The 17,285-nt window shown below is 34.0% G+C and overlaps 1 protein-coding gene across 3 annotated transcripts in view; it reads left to right on the top strand.

Annotated features, from left to right (window-relative positions):
- The window catches only part of CDH18 (cadherin 18), a 489,837-nt gene that overhangs the window by 394,429 nt on the left and 78,123 nt on the right, over window positions 1-17,285 (top strand). For all 3 annotated transcript variants that reach the window (XM_060634390.3, XM_060634394.3, XM_060634393.3), the window contains exons 6-7: window positions 4,545-4,732; window positions 16,114-16,367. In XM_060634390.3, the coding sequence (XP_060490373.1) occupies window positions 4,545-4,732; window positions 16,114-16,367 (442 nt within the window). The remainder of the gene's footprint in view (window positions 1-4,544; window positions 4,733-16,113; window positions 16,368-17,285) is intronic.

Raw genomic sequence — 17,285 nt, 5'->3', positions numbered from 1 at the left:
GTGGCTTAAGCATCAGACTCTTGATTTTGGGTCAGGTTATGATCTCATGGTTTGTGAGATCAAGTCCCTCATCAGGCTCTGAGCTGATCTTTAGATTCTCTCTGCCTCTTTCTCTCTGTCCTTACCGCACTTGGACTCTTTCTCTCTAACTAACTGACCGACTGACTAACTAACTAACTAAATAAATAAATAAATATAGGTTTGAATTGCATTTCCCCATTTCCCTGATAACTAATGATGTTGAGCATCTTTTATGTAATTGTTGGCTATTTATATGTCTTCTCTGGAGAAATTTCTGCTTAAATGGTTTGCTAGTTTTTTAATTCCCTTTTTTTTTCCTATTGACTTGTAGAAGTTTCTTATATATTTTGGAAATTAACCTTTTATTAGATCTATGGTTTGGAAGTGTTTCCCCCCCCCATTCTGTAGGTTACCTTTTCATTCTGTTCATTGTCTGCTATGCTGTGCAGAAGATTTTAGGTTTGATGTAGCCCCACCCATTTGATGCTTGTGCTTTTGATGTCATATCCAAGAAGTAATTGCTAAGCTGATGTCAAGATTTTCTGTATTCACCTTTATTTCTTTAAGGAATTTTACATTCTTGAGACTTACATTTACATTGTTGACTCATTTTGAGTTGATTTTTGTGTATACTATAATGTAGAGGTCCAATTTATTTATTAATTTATTTTGGATGCATCTATCTAGTTTTCCTAATACCATTTGGTAAAGAAACTGTTTACTCTTGGCACCCTTATCACAGGTCAGCTGACCTTATATGCATAGGTTTAATTCTGGGCTCCCTATTCTGTTTCATTGGTCTATATGTCTATTTTATGCTGATACCATACTGTTTCAATTACCGTAGCCATATAATATATTTTGGAATCAGGAAGTTTGACGCTCCTTGCTTTGTTTTTTTCTCAATTGCTTCATCAATTCTGTGTCATTTGTAGTTCCCTAGTCTAAGAGATTTGTTCTATTTCTGTGAAAAAAAATGCTAATAGAATTGTGATTGAAATGGCATAGCATGACCTGCAGATTGCTTTAAGTAGATTTTTCAAGTATGATGTTAGCTATGGGCTTATCATTATGACCTTTATTAAACTGAGGTACCATCATTCTATCATTCTATCATTCTAGATACACACACACACACACACACACACATACACACACACACACACACACCCATATGTGTGTGTAGTGGAATATCACGCAGACTTTTGGAAAAGAATAGGGGTACCTGGATGGCTCAGTCAGTTAAGTATCCAAGTTCGGCTCAGGTCATGATCTCACGGTTCGTGAGTTCAAGCCCCGCATCAGGATCTGTGCTGACAGCTCAGAGCCTGGAGCTGCTTCAGATTCTGTGTCTCCCTTTCTCTCTGCCCCTCCTCTGCCCATGCTCGCTCGCTCGCTCTCTCTGTCTCTGTCTCTGTCTCTCTCCAAAATAAATAAACATACTTTTTTTAAAGAAGAGAGTCCAGCATGTATGGCATGGGTGAATCTACAGAACATTATCTAAAATAAGTCACAGAAGGACAAAAACTACATGATTCCACTTATACAAGGTATCTAAAATAGTCAAACTCATGGAATCATAGAATTGTATTGTGATTGTCAAGGGCAGAGGACTGAAGGAAATGAGAAGTTGTTTTTCGATGGGCATAAAATTTCAGTTATGCTGGATGAATAAATTGTAGAGATCTTCCATACCACAGAGTAACTATACTTTACAATACAGTGTTGTGCACTTCAAAATAGGTTAATAGGGTAGATCTCATGTTCAGCCTTTTTACCACAAAAGCAAAATAAAACAGAAGCAAAAAACACAAGAAAATTAATAACTTGATTTTGGTGATGCTACTGCCAGTGTTTTGTGTATTTATACCCATGAAACTACATATTAAATATGTTCAGGTCTTTGTATACCAACTGTACCTCAATGAAGCTGTGTTGTTGAATTTTTCTTTCAAGAGCCTCGCCATAATTATCGTCCTGGAATTTTATAGTATTTTTTATGTACCTGGCTATTTATACAGTCCTTAGAAGTTCTAAAAAATATTCTAAACATCTTCTGACTTCTGAATAAATCTTACCTGTGAGCTATTTTCTAGTTATTAGGAGACAATTTGAATACTATTTACAATTCACAAACTCTCAACTATATGAAAAAATAAATATTGAAATATTAATCTTAATACACTCTATTTTGCCTAATGGAGCATCGCGAATGGGGAAGAGGTACGATGCTTGCAATGCTTAGAATGTATCAACAAATATCAGGCCTTCCTCTGAACATGATTATCTTCTTCCAGGGATATCCTTCCCCTTATAAGACACAGCCTAAATGTTTCCTGGAATGTGAGTCTTTTATGACTAATTTATACAATTTTTTGTAACTTTCTTTGTAAAAACAACCTGCTTTGCAATAACACTAGCATAATAATTTTATGATTGGTTTATTTATTTCTGTGAACTAAGACTTCTTTTGTTTGTAAGTTTTTATCCCAGTTTTAATTGGGTGAGAGTCCTTTGGGAGGCTTACAGAATTGTGGTAGGTTAAGCCATTATTTAGAGACCTTAGCAACCAGGAACTTGACTTCCTAGCCTTTCTACCATAGAAAGAAAATGTAGGAGATATGTTTGACTTTTTTTTATCTAATTTTTTAATAGAATAGTGCTCTATTTTATGTAACTGCCTAGGAACATTATGGTGTTTACAGAGATTCTGAAAATTATTATAGCTTCTTTCTGATACTGAATTTTACCCTGAGATTAGGTACTTCAACATGAATTTTGGAAACATGACTATTGTCAGGAACCCCTTCCAACATTTCATACCTTTGCCACCAAAAAGAAACTAAAGGTCTCTCCTCATTCCAGTTCTCACATTTTATGGAATGTTCCCTATTTGAATCATTGTGACTCAGCTGCCAACCTTTCACAAATCAACTGCAAGCAGAAAGGTGTGAAGTCCTGTAAGAATTTGAGCCTCATGCTCTTTGCAGGTCAATTAAATATGTCAGGAGGGATAGAGTGTTCTGCAATATGACAGATCCTGATAAAACCACATGATTAAGGTCAGAGGATCATGTGTTTCATAGAGGACGGTGGTCTATCCAGGAAATGTTAAGTTGGTGAGGACTATTGAACTAAAAAATAATGTCAGGTAGCATCTCAAATGTTTATAGAAGAGAACTGGGAAAAAATCTTTGTTGAATTTTGAATAAACAGACACATAAATCAAATAGAACTTTAATACAAACAATTGTATCTTTAGAAACAGATTAGATCACTCCACACATTTACCAGATATGTTAACTTAAAAAAATATTATCATACCATAACTAACAAAACATTGGCTTAGGGAAATTACTTTCATATAGGCTCCACATTCACTTATCTGTATAGTCTAATTAAATCCATGCCTAATGTTAAATCACCATTAATTTAGTCTTGGTTGAAAGTCTTTTATACAATTATATTTTAATTCAAGGTTTCCATTATTTATATTGTTATTTGAGATTTGCTATAAGTAATACATTGTTTTAATAGATCTGTTTCTAACCGGTCAGTGAAACAATGGTACTGATGTGGCCATTATGTTTCTTAGTACCTATTTTATGAGTTTCTATAAAGAGAGTTCTAGGAGCTCTCCCTGAAGGAATTTAGTATCAGGGCAAACTTTGACATTTAAAAAAGTTTCTCAGTGTAAATATTTAGTATCAGGGCATACTGAAAAAGATATGTCTGCATATGGGATCATGAGATTTATAGAGTCAATAGTGTTTTAATGTTTTTTGGCTATGGGATATATATGTAAAAATTAATTCAATCACAAAACATCATCCTATGTAGTCATTATATTTATCTTTCTCATTCTGTAAGTTAGTCATTATTTTCATTTTGATGACTTTATTTTATTCAAGACTTTATTGTAAAACCACTTTAAATTCTTTTTAGAAACTGATCAAGAATACAGGGTAATTAAGTGCATAAATACATTTACTGTCTCTCTGTCATGGCTTATACATTTCATTAAACCTAAGTTTGTTGATCAGAATAATAATCATACTTGCAGGTACATTATATTGTTTTCTCTGCTTTCACTTTGAATTTCAGGTTTTCCAACTCTTATATTTTAATTTTGCATGCTACATGGAAGGAGAAATGCTTTGGGGATTTCGTTACTACTTGACTAATTTAGTTTTTGCTCAACATAAGAATGCAAATCTGACCTTCATTATCTTTTATCGGTTGCCTATGAATGTAGAGTTAATAAAATATTTTATATTAAGATCCCTACAAATTATTTTTATATAGGTTATTTTACATATACTTTAAAGTTTATGTAATCTAGTATTTCACTACTAAGCAGTTTATTGATATTTAAAATCTGAAAACACATCCATTTTCTATATTACTTAATACAATGTTTGTTTGAATATGTAGTCTAACCATTTTAATGTCTTTTTTCTTTTGAAACTACATTTTTGTGAACCCATTACCATCAGAAAATTTTAATTTGAAATATTTTTCAGAGCACTATCAGCTGTATGTTCCTGAGTCAGCTCAAGTTGGGTCAGCTGTTGGGAAAATAAAGGCAAATGATGCAGACACTGGTTCAAATGCTGACATGACCTACTCCATCATTAATGGTGATGGTATTGGGATATTCTCCATCTCCACTGACAAAGAGACCAGAGAAGGGATCCTTTCTTTAAAGAAGGTAAAAAGAGCATACCTTGTCTGATTTAAGCAATTCATCCATTTTTCCATGAATTATCCATAAAGGTATGAATAATCCATATTGTCAAGTCATTAATATGCTAAAATATTTCCTCTTTAAGATGTAATTACATTTTAATTATGGCTCTGTCTGACTTTTTGGATCCTCTCTTAGAAAAAAAATATATATGACATATATATGGAAGATCTGATGTAGAATGTACCATGATAACAGGCTTATCGTGAATTCCAGTTCTATTAATGCTCTATTAATGCATACAATATTAATTATTTTATGTTGTACTAACTTAAGTAACATTAAGAGATTTTTCTAGCTAATGTAAAAATCTTCACCATGTTCGCTAACACTCACTAGGATACAGGGTTTTGTTTGACAGTCATGGATTCATCAAGACAGCTCTAGTGGAACCCTTAACCTTCTCCCTGACTCTTTTTTATTGTAAAGAATTTGTCATTGGACTAAATCTATCTATTGCTTTTCGCTTTTAAGAGTACATTATGTTTATCTCATTGTAAAAATGAAATGGAACACAGATATTAGCAAAGAAAGATTTAAATATGACTCCTAATGCAGAATGTCTTAGTCTTTAAATATTGAATGATTTCAGCTTGGAAACCTAGTAACATTCAGATCCCTGGGCTTTGCCTTCATATATTTTGATTCAGAAAGACTGGAGTGCGGATAAGGAATTGGCCTTTTTAGCAAGTACTCCAGATGATTCTACCGTAGAATATATTTATAACATAGGTTGACAAATTTTATCCTGGCATGCTACTGTAGATACTGAAGTGAATTAATCTATGTCTGTCTGTCTGTCTGTCTATCATCTATCTATCTTTTTGTCATCTATCTGCATAATTATTTGTGTTTTGTATATACTTTTCTATTTGAACTATATAAATTTTATTAATTCTCCCAATACATATAATCTTATATTGATTAAAATTAAGGATTAACTTATTTTTTAGATGCTACAAAGGGGGCCACAAAGTAGAATTTTTTTTTCATTTTATTTATTTTTGAGAGAAAGAGAGAGGGAGAGAGGGAGAGTGAATAAGGGGCAGAGAAAGAGAGGGAGAGAGAATCCCAAGCAGGCTCCATGCTATCAGTCCAGAGCCCAACACAGGGCTTGATCTCATGAACTGTGAGATCATGACCTGAGCCAAGATCAAGAATCAGATGCTTAACCAACTGGGCCACAGAGGCACCCCAGCAAACTGCAATTTAGAGCGTATAAATACTTACAGAACAGTATTCATCACTAGACTATGTAAAATATTGATGTCTTCACCTAAAATGTTTTATCATTTTAATCTTTCTTTCCTGAATTTGTAACCAGGAATGTTATAAAGCATATAAATGAGTACATGATAAAATGAGGATTTCAATTGCAAGTTGAGAGACTGAATGTGTGTTTTCTATGCAGGTGTGTAAAAGGTCAATAGAGACAAGAAACTTAGGATACTAAAGAGAGGATATTGGATTTAAAAAGATGGCTGGGGCAGAGATGACCCTGTGTAGGATCTTGATCAAGGGTAGAAAGAAACAACCCGTGATGGTATGCCTCCGTCCCTGAGAAAATCAAGCAGGATTTGAAGTAAATGGTTGCAAAGTTTGCAATGATCCAGCTGGTGTGGGGGAGCTGGGGGAGGAGAGCAGTGCTTGCTTTTTGAGCACTAGGTCTTTGTAAAGTAGGAAGTTACAGCATATTTGCAAAAAATGAGGTTGATGGATGTTTTGAATATATGCAGGATCTGAAATACAACTATATATTATGCAATTAAGAACACTAGGGATTTTACCACCCCGTATGGCCTCAATTAATTTGATGATGTTCGTGAAAAACAAATTCAAAATAGTTTATGTACATATGTGTGCACATATATTTAAATAACATTCTTTATTCAATATTGTGCGCACACACAACAGGTATTTTTCAAGATAAGAATTGTTTCAATTGTACAAATGGTACTGGTAATGATGATATATTCAAAATAATCTTTCACTTTCTTCCATGAATTAATTTTTTGATGTAGTCTACACTTCCTTCAAGAAGTATTAATGTTTGCATTTATCTAATTATTTGATCCTTCAGATTATGATTTTGTTTATTATTTTTAATGTTTATTTTATCTTATTTATTTTTTTTAATGCTGTATTTATTGAGAGACAGAGCGAGACAGAGCATGAACATGGGAGGGGCAGAGAGAGGAGGTGACACAGAATTTGAAGCAGGCTTCAGGCTCTGAGCTGTCAGCACAGAGCCCAATGCAGAGCTCGAACCCACCAACTGCGAGATCATGACCCGCGCGGAAGTCTGAAGCCCAACGGACTGAGCCACCCAGGCGTCCCTTTTTCATGTTTATTTTTGAGAGAGAGGGAGAGAGACAGAGTGTGAGTGGGGGAGGGGCAGAGAGAGAGGGAGACACAGGATCCGAAGAAGGCTGTAGGGTGTGAGCTGTCAGCACAGAGCCTGATGCAGGGTTCAAACTCAGGAACAGTGAGATCATCACCTGACCTAAAGTCTGATGCTCAACCGACTGAGCCACCAAGGTGCCCCAGATTAAGATTATTAATCTGAGTTATTTTATTGCTACATACTGCATGTTAGAAACAACTGCAATTTGAAAAATAACCTATGTAACTCAGTTGTTTTTAACCTTTAAGAGGTACTCATTCAGGTGGCAGGAAATGGATAAAACAGTCCTTTAAAACAGGTTTCTTATTTAATCTGTAAGGCAGCTCACCTTAGCCAGCAAGGCAGAACAGCTAATCTTCCCAAAGATCAAAATCAGGGCTGCTTTCTAAATCAGTTTGCAGGGCATCTGCTCATTCCTGTCCATATCATCCCTTTATCAGAAAATTGCCAAGTTGAATTCACAGGTCCATGGTGTGGTACATTGTAAATACACTTTGATAACTTTCATTCATTGTTTAATGGAGCTTGACTGGGTGGAAAGGGGAAAAAAAAGATAAGGATGAATGCAAGTTGATGCACTCTTTCCTCCGCCATAAACCTCTGTAGCTAGGGATGTGTGTTCTTAGCAGCCTTTTTCTCAGATTCTCTTCTTGTGGTTTCATATCAATTTGCACTCTGTATGGTACTTGATCCTTTTTTTTTTTTAATTCAAGGATCCAACCCTATTTGTTCTGACTTTCAGCAAAAACCGTCTGTACTATCTTCATAGTGTTCAGTGTGAAAAAAGATTACTATTATTTTATTTAATAAAATGATTTGAAGTGGACCATAGAGTAAACATAAAAAGTTATAAAAGTATTTTTTTTCAAGTTTCAGTTAATCATACAAGAAAAAAGTATGAAATATGTTCAATTATAACGATACTAGGTCTATGCCAAATAATCACATTTTTGGTTGTTTAGTGGGATATGTTTACTGAATTTTTCTTTATTATTCCTTTGCCTTGCATTGACTGATAGAATAAGAATCAGAATGTTCCTTGCCATTAGATTGTAAAAGTTGGGGCTCCGAGCCATAAAGTGCAGCAAGGAAGACAGCCCAACCTATTGCAAATGCCCATAAAGGCAAACACATCTGTGCCCTTTTTTTTAAAGAAGAAATAGATGTCTAATTCTAATGAACTATTTCCAAAGTCTGAACATTCTTTAGAGATGTGACTATCAAAAAATCTTCCAAACTGCTATTTTTATTCTTATAAGGTGCTATCTGGAAAGTACTTCTCCTGTTCAACCAGAAGTTAAAGAGAGGAGTCACATTTTAATTCAGTTAAATCTGTCACTATATTTGAAATGACTTTTGACAGAGGACTGCTTTGGGACAACTTTGTTCTTATATTCATAAATAGGCATGGCCATGAAGTGATAGCTAATAGTTGAAACTACTTTGGATGTGAATTGGCTGTTTTTTACATGTATATTTCTATAATATAATTTACTATGTCAGTTGGAAATTGATAATGTGTTGAAACGTCCTGATGAGTTAAGCTGTTCATAACATGGACTATTGGTAAGTTACCATATATATGGAAATTCACACACAATACACATATAGGCTGTATAAAAATATAAATAACATAATATACAATATATATTTATATATCACAAAATATACGTGCATTTGTTATTTGAAATAAAAATTTCCCATTTATTTTTTTCCCATCTTCCAGTGACAGCAAGCAAACATATTATTTATTTGTATCAACATCTTTGAAATTATCCACACTGAATTACTCTCTTCTGTGCAGAGAAATTTACAACAGGAAAGTTTGTACATGTGTTCTAGTGTCCACAGAATGTCTACGTTCCAGGAAAGATCTCTTACAAGGACCATAAACCATGGCATAATAAGAAAACCTAACTGAAGAAATGTTATTCAAATCCATGCCATTTTTCTTAGGTTTGGGCAAAATATTATCATTTAAAATACATTTTTTCATAAGGCAAAATTTAATAATAGTATCAGTTACTATTTCAGGGATTTAGCCATGTTTTTACATGATTTTAAAAAAAAAATAATGTTTATTTATTTTTGAGAGAGAGAAAGTAAGAGCAAGAGAGATAGCAGGGCAGAGAGAGAGGGAGACATAGAATCCAAAGCAAGCTCCAGGCTCTGAGCTGTCAGCATAGAGCCCAACGTGGGGCTCGAACTCATGAACTGTGAGACCATGACCTGAGCAGAAGTCGGATGCTTAACCAACTGAGCCACGCAGGTGCCCCCCTTTTTTTGTATGATTGAAGTGATATTTGCATATATTAAAATGCATTCAGATGTCAATTCCATTCTTATCCCCCACTGTTGCATTATAAAATCTGGATGAGAATGTAATATAAAAATTGGACCAAGGTGAGAGCATAAGAAGTCTCTTCTTGGGGTGTCTGCATGGCTCAGTTGGTTAAGTGTTGGACTCTTGATCTCAGCTCAGGTCATGATCTCATGGTTTCATGAGTTTGGGCCCCACATAGAGCTCTGTGCTGACAGTGTGAGTCTGCCTGAGATTCTCTCCTCTCTCTCTGCCCCTCCCCCAACTCACATTGTGTGTGTAACTCTCTCTTTCTCAAATAAATATTAAAAATATTTTAAATATAAGTCTCTTTTTCTTATTACAAAAAAAAAAGAAAAGAAAGAAAAAAGAAAATTAAAAAAAAGGAATTTTAGGATCTTCTTGAACTCTGAAGTGAATCGATACATAGAGCAACTTGGCTAAAGGCTGTTTTCAGTATCTTTGTACCTATGATGGTTATATAAGTCCAGAGGAAGACTATACTAGTGTGATTTAATGAAAAGTAGAAGTGATTAATGAGAAACAATTAAAAAGTCTCGAGTATGTAGAGCTGGCCGGAAAATGATTGATGGGAATGATAACCATCCATAGTAAAGCAAAATGTGTTAATATTACAGAGGGAAAAGTATTATTTTATACGTTAGAGCAATGATATGTAAAAGTAATTACTAGAAGTAATAGGATGAAATTAGGAAACGAAAATTTAAAATGAATATTGGAGTCAACTCATTGACAGTGAACTGCATGAGGATATTAAGCAGTAATTAAAGAGAAGTAAGAAAAACCCCAGTGGCTGAGGACATTAAAATCACACGAGGATAAGGTCTTCTGGCATGGGCAGAAGAGATAGAGGAATTTGTGTGAAAAGCATTTAAGTTTCTTAGCTCTGTGTCTGTGAATTAAGGAAATTATAAAGTTCTGGTAGCCGGAATTAATGAAATTATAATTAATGAAGTTATTCATTTTCATGTTATAAACCAATGCTCGAAAAGATGCATGAACGTATCTTCTAATTGTGGGGATATTATAGTCCACCAAAAATCGGTTCATCTTCAGTCACCGAATTGGAATATTCTATTTCACTATTTATGTGCTAAAGATTTCAGATCGTCTAGCATAGCACTTAAGGGTGCAACGTATGGAGTCCCACTGCCTGAAATCAAATCCCAAGTATACCACTCATGGGTTGTTGACCTGGCAAGTTTAACTTTTCTGTGCCTTGATTTTTCTCATTTGTAAGTGGGAAACAGTTATAACTCATGGAAGTGTTGTGATGGTTAAGTGAGTTAATACATGTTCGTTGTTTAGGTCACACATAGGAGTAAGCTATTCATATTTTAGAAAGAATACAGAAGTTTTCATCTTTCAAACGTAAACTGTGTAATAGCACTTTTCTGTACTCTAAATACAGCTATGTTTGAGACTGAGCAAGAGCTATTAATCACCCACCATGTCCTAGGAGTTATGCCAGATACCTGAAATATGAAGATGAATTAGATAATATTCTTTCTCTTAGAGAAAACGGAGTAGATGTGAAACATTATAATAATACAAGATGTCAAATGCTAATGGTATAGGTTTACTTAAATTGTTATGAGCTCACAGATAAGAGAGCCAATTTTTCAAAGCTGAAGGAGGGTCAGGGAAAACTTTGCATGGGAAATTACTTTTAGGCATGCATAGAGCAGTATGTAGCAGAGACTAAGAGAAATAAATGTGAGTTAGTGGCTTTATATTTAACTACATTGTCCTTTGAGCATGGAGATCACAGGCAAACAATTTTGAACTTAAAAAAAAGGGGATATTATATGGGGGAATCCATCCTCTAACCAATATAATTGTGGTGTGAGTTATCTGAAATCTATCTTTCCTAGAAAAACAAAGACAAACAAACAACAACAACAACAACAACAAAACACCTTTATGGCCCACAGCTGCAAAGCTGAAATTTCTGAACACCAAACCTGGAGTCTCATCCTACAAGTGACTGAATTAGAGTGAATGTAAATTGATTAATTTAATTTAATTTTGCATTTCTGAGTACCTACGGAATCCTTCTCAGTACCATTGTAGTAAAACAGAGCACATCACAAGTAGAATTACCCCAGGAATGTTTGGGTGGTTAGAAGTTAGAAAGACAGGTATCTTGCATCGGATCATCTAAAATTATCTTTTGTGTATGTTATCCATTGCTGATATCTGCAGTTTCATGTGATTGAAGCGCATTTAATTTTTCTTTTAAGTTGAGAATTGTCAATACCTACCCATGTTGTATTTGTGGTAATTATAGTACTGACACATACTCTATCAAAAATAATTTTAATTTACAAAATTTGGCAACACAAATCCTTGCATTTGTTAAGTATGAGCTGATATGATAGACTGTGTTTATAATTCAGAGAGCTTGAACCAGTCGAACATGTCCAGAGCATTAAACCCAAGGTAAATTCCATAAAAATGAAAAAAAGAATTTGATCGTGTTCCTAGAATATTTCTTCCTGAACATAAGTGCTAGATTAGTAATCTCCAGTAGAATGCTTTAGTATAATTTATGCATACCTACTTCTCATATTAAACACTAAATTGATAATCCAGACTTACAGATTACTAAAAATAGAAAGTTGAAATAAGTTTGCAATTTTGTTAAATTAAATAAACTATATTTGAATTATAAACCTCCATCCCCCACACCAAATATCTTGCTGAGGCAAAATTTATGGAGTAGATAATCGGTGAGCAAATTATCAAAGATTTATTTTTCAAAGAGTCTTCAGATAGTTCTAGATGGAAGGTTTCTTTCCTCATTTTTTTTTCTTTAGCTTGAGTGTTTTAATTACTATTCAGTATGAACGTTTTCAGAATACAGCCAGAAAGACCTCTAAAAACATGGACAGTTGACATTTTAATATAGAACTGGAAAAAATATCCTTTTCTTATTCTCATGAACAGTCTCTGGCTATATAATACCCCTTATCAAGTTCATGCAATGCCTCATGTTTATGGAGTTATTCTGTATCTGTTTTTATTTTGGTTTAAGGCAGGAAAAATGGATGTTTTGTGTTTTAAAAACTTGAGCCTGACATTTCATGTTTTTGCTTTCTGTGGTAACTCAATAGCCTGGGCAAATTTTCTTTCTTTTGACCATTTTTCCCTCCAGTATCTTCTTATCAAAATCAGGCTTTAGATAATAGATTTCACCATTCCTGTTATACTGTTTTTGATATACTATTTTTAAGTAAAAAAAAAAAAAATCTAGTAACTATGGAAAGTACAACCCACTGGCGAGTTTTAAATAGTCTCCCAGGAACAAATGATTAGAAGGCAATTATGGGAAGATCTGTTTAAAATGTGTGGATGATGAGTATTTGGAGTAGGAAAAAGGATATTATAATCCTAATCTAATACCTATGTACTGTTGTCATGTTAATGCAAAACAAAGAATTAACATACTTTATACATAATAATAAATCTCCAATTTAGCAGATTTTCTATATAAATGAGGTTGTTAAAATGTTTCCATTTACATTAATTTATTTGCTTCTAAAACCCTATCTCAATCTTAAATAATATTCTCATTCCTTAGTGACTCTAGATGGATCCCTATCCACCCATCAGCCAGTTGTGGCAAACAACTCCTACAAAACGATTATCACTGCCTTGAGGTAGTTAAATATATGTTAGAGAATCATAAGCATGAAACCATGTGTCCACATAAACAGCCTGTACCTTAGCAGTAGGTAGGCTAGTGTTAAGATAAATGACATCTAAGTTGCCAAAGGACCTGCTAAAAACAAACCGAGAAATGCCTGTCATATTAAATGCACAGCTTGATAGTGATATTTGATAGGGTAGAGGAGGCCAGAATTACCTCTACAAATTTCATTGAGAGTCAGAAAGATGCGTAAGTCTACAACATGAATAAATGGAGATGACTCTTACAATCCTCTGTTATAGTGGAAAAGAGATATTAAGCATCCCCAATAAACAAATCCTAGGGGCTTTGTTTTAGTTTTAGTTTTAGTTTTAATTTTAGTTTTAATGTCTCAAACACTGAAGTTCAAAGACAGGAGCCTTAATCATTGAAGTTTACCACATGCAGCAGGTTGACTATAACATATTCATCGATTTAAACATATTTAAAACCTGCCAAGGATGTTGCTTTCCATGAGCAACTACCTGGATTCTGACATCCCATGCTCCTCTGTGCCCAGCAGGGATCATATCCATCTACCCAATCCCTGATAGGTGGTAGGTGTGAGCTCTTTCTAGGATAGACCATTTAGATTCAAATGAGATGTACTGAATTAGTGAAAGACAAATTCTCATTCACTAATGTTAAGGAGACGTTAAGGAGAAAGGGATCAAGGAAGGAAAAGGGGCAATTTATTTGTAATTTAAATTCCCTCAGATAGAAATGACTCACAATTGGTGGAGTCATAAACTGCAGAACCAATGAACACTTCTTTAAAAAATATATATCTTGGGGTGCCTGGGTGGCTCAGTTGGTTAAGTGCCCGACTTGGGCTCACGTCCTGATCTCACGGTTCATGGGTTCAAGCCCCGTGTTGGGCTCCATGCTGACTGCTCAGAGCCTGGATCCTTCTTCCAATTCTGTGTCTACCTCTCTCTCTCTCTTAAAAATAAATAAAAGATTTAAAAAAATAAAAAAATATACAGAAATCTAAAATATATAGTATTTTATCATATATATATATATATATATATGTACACATACACACACACACACATATATATATGTATATATGATATATGGTGTACTTTTAAGCATTTGAGTCTTTAATAATTTTTTACATTTTCACTTTGTCTTATAAAAACTTGTAAACTATTGCAGTGACCCAGTCTTATCCGTGTCCCTGAGATGTATGATAGGTTCTAGGTTCTTAATATCTCATTTGGAAATTAAATGATTGTTTTTTCCTTCTATACAATCTTCAGTCTCTAGGAAGGCCAATTTTCCAAGGCAATTCAGAAGAGATAAGGGAAATAATCACAAGTAGGACTGATCATTGTGTTTATAAAATCCCATTAAGGACATTCTTTCTAATCAGCTTCTCCTTGGCTCTTAGGGTAAAAGAGACTATCTGAGTTGCCCCACAGGAAACAATCGTTCTTATATACTGCCAAGAAAGAAGGCTGCACGGCTGAAGCGTCCTGGTAGAAAATCAGTGCAGAAATAGGGATGAAATTTTTTTCAGTTTCTTCCCATAGGTATTAATCAGGCAGACCAGCATCAGTGGATACTTCACCAGGCTTTAAAACGGCTGACCTCTGGATCCTTTGCACTAACATCACTCTGAAAACTTTTGACACTGTTAACCTAAATCTGAGCTCATTTTAGGTCATAGAGTCTATTACATGCATCAAGTCTAAAATTTTGCATTCAGTTATGTGGAAAAGTACTTCCTCTTAGAAACGATACATAGCTGCTTATAGGTACTCTCATATCTGATTTTGTATCATTATCATGTTCATAAAACTAGTATGTCTATGGAATTAAATATACAGTGATATAAATGTCTATTTACCATTTTATATCCTGTAAAGACCATATATTCCTTGGAGCAAATTCATTATTATAAGTAAATTCATGACTCTTGACCTATATTATCAATAGAAGAAATATATATATTGGCCAGATGATTTTAAAATAGAAGACAAAAAACCCTAAAAAAAACTATGAGAAAGTATTGATATGGACTCAAAGCTAAAAAAGCAAATGGTATAAACAAATAGAAAAAGATTATAATTTTGGACATCTGGATGACTCAGCTAAGTGTCAGACTCACAGTTTTGTGAGTTCAAGCTGCACATTGTGTTATGCACACTGACCTCCCAGAGACTGCTTGGGATTCCCTCCCTCTCTCTCTGCTCCTCCCCTGCTCATTCTCTCTCTCAAAATGAATAAACTCAAGAAAAAAGATTATAATTTTAAAAAGTAGATCAAACATCAACATATATTAAAGAAAATGAACACAAAACAAATACATGAAGTTTAGCATCAAAATAGAAAATAAATATAATTAATACAATAAAAATAAGATTCAAAAATCTGTATAAAATATTTTATGAAGATTCTAAGGAAATATTGTTAAATGGGAAACTTAAAATTTATCAGATTATAAAATAAAATACCAAGTGTAAAGCCAGCAAGGTGAAAGTAAGATGATGATAGATAAAAATCAATAATACACCATAATTTATTTAAATGCAAAACAAAACCCTATTTTTTAAAGTCAAAAAGTTAGCAACAAATATTTTTTAAGATTACTAATGCAGATTCAAGAGAAGGTAGAAGTTACTGGAGACTAAGGATTGTTTGCCTTTGGGAAATATTTTTTTGTTCCTAGTTATTATCATATTTATACCTGTGAAAAATTAAAGTTGATTCAGACTTGAGCTTTCATGATTTTTGTTTTAGATATTATTGTGAAGATGAACTTCATAGTCTGTTGACGAATGGAAATAGATTGACTTAAATCTATCCATGTTTGTTTTTAAGAATGGGAAAAAAGGGCTTGTTTGAAATGTCATGGCACTCATAATAGTGGAAAACTTATTTATATATATTTTTCCCAACAGCCACTGAACTATGAGAAAAAGAAGTCATATACTCTCACCATAGAAGGAGCAAATACACACCTTGATTTTCGCTTTTCTCACTTGGGTCCTTTTAAAGATGCTACCATGCTGAAGATCATCGTTGGGGATGTAGATGAACCACCACTGTTTTCCATGCCTTCTTATGTCATGGAAGTCTATGAAAACGCCAAGATCGGGACTGTTGTTGGCACGGTTTTGGCACAAGATCCTGACAGCGCTAATAGCTTAGTAAGGTATGGTATGCTTTAATCTTTAGACATGTAAAGATCTTTATTGCCTCTTGCAGTAATTTTAAATGAATAAAAGAAAATGTGAAATATTTAATTTGCATGCTAGTTTTGATTAGTATAATTAAATTATAATATTAATTGATTTTTTGAGTAGTGTAGCAGGTGGGTTTCTGTCAGATTTAGCTAACCGCCTTGAATACAGGTAACCCTTGCACAACATGGCCTTGAAGCGCGGAGGTCCACTTATACGTGGATTTATTATTATTATTTTTTGATAATAGTACTACAAATGTATTTTCCCTTCCTTATGATTTTCTTTATTTTGTAGTTTATTTATTTATTTTGAGGGGGGAGGGGCAGAGCAAGGGAGAGACAGAATCCTAAGCATGTGACAGCACAGAGCCCAACATGGGGCTTGAACTCATGAACTACGAGATCATAACCTGAGCCAAGATCAAGAGTCAGTTGCTTAACGAACTGAACCACTCAGGTGCCCCATTCCTTACCATTTTCTTAATAATAAATTCTTTTCCCTAGTTACTTTATTGTAAGAATACAGTATCTAGTACATATAACATGAAATATATGTTGATTGACTATGTTATTGGTAAGGTTTTCAGTCAACAGTAGGCTTAGTATTTAAGTTTTTGGGTAGCCAAAAGTTATATGTGGATTCTCAATTGTGTATGAATGGAAGAGGTCAACACCTCTAAATCCTGCATTTGTCAAGGGTCAGTTGTTTATTGTTTACCACATAGATCACATTTGCCATTTGACTTGATAGATATGAGCACAATTGAATGGAAAAGCTATGTAGAAATCTTGAACTACAAACTAGAGAATCTTGTGTCCTGAGTGATAGGAAATACAGCTACGGTACAAAGCAAGTATTTGGGAATAATACTCATCTCTGACTCCTGT

This window comes from Panthera onca, chromosome A1 (genome assembly GCF_046562875.1).
Source record: "Panthera onca isolate mPanOnc1 chromosome A1, mPanOnc1 haplotype 2, whole genome shotgun sequence".
NCBI lineage: Eukaryota > Metazoa > Chordata > Mammalia > Carnivora > Felidae > Panthera > Panthera onca.
The sequence above is the reverse complement of the archived record's forward strand: the minus strand, read 5'-3'. Positions and strand labels throughout refer to the sequence as shown.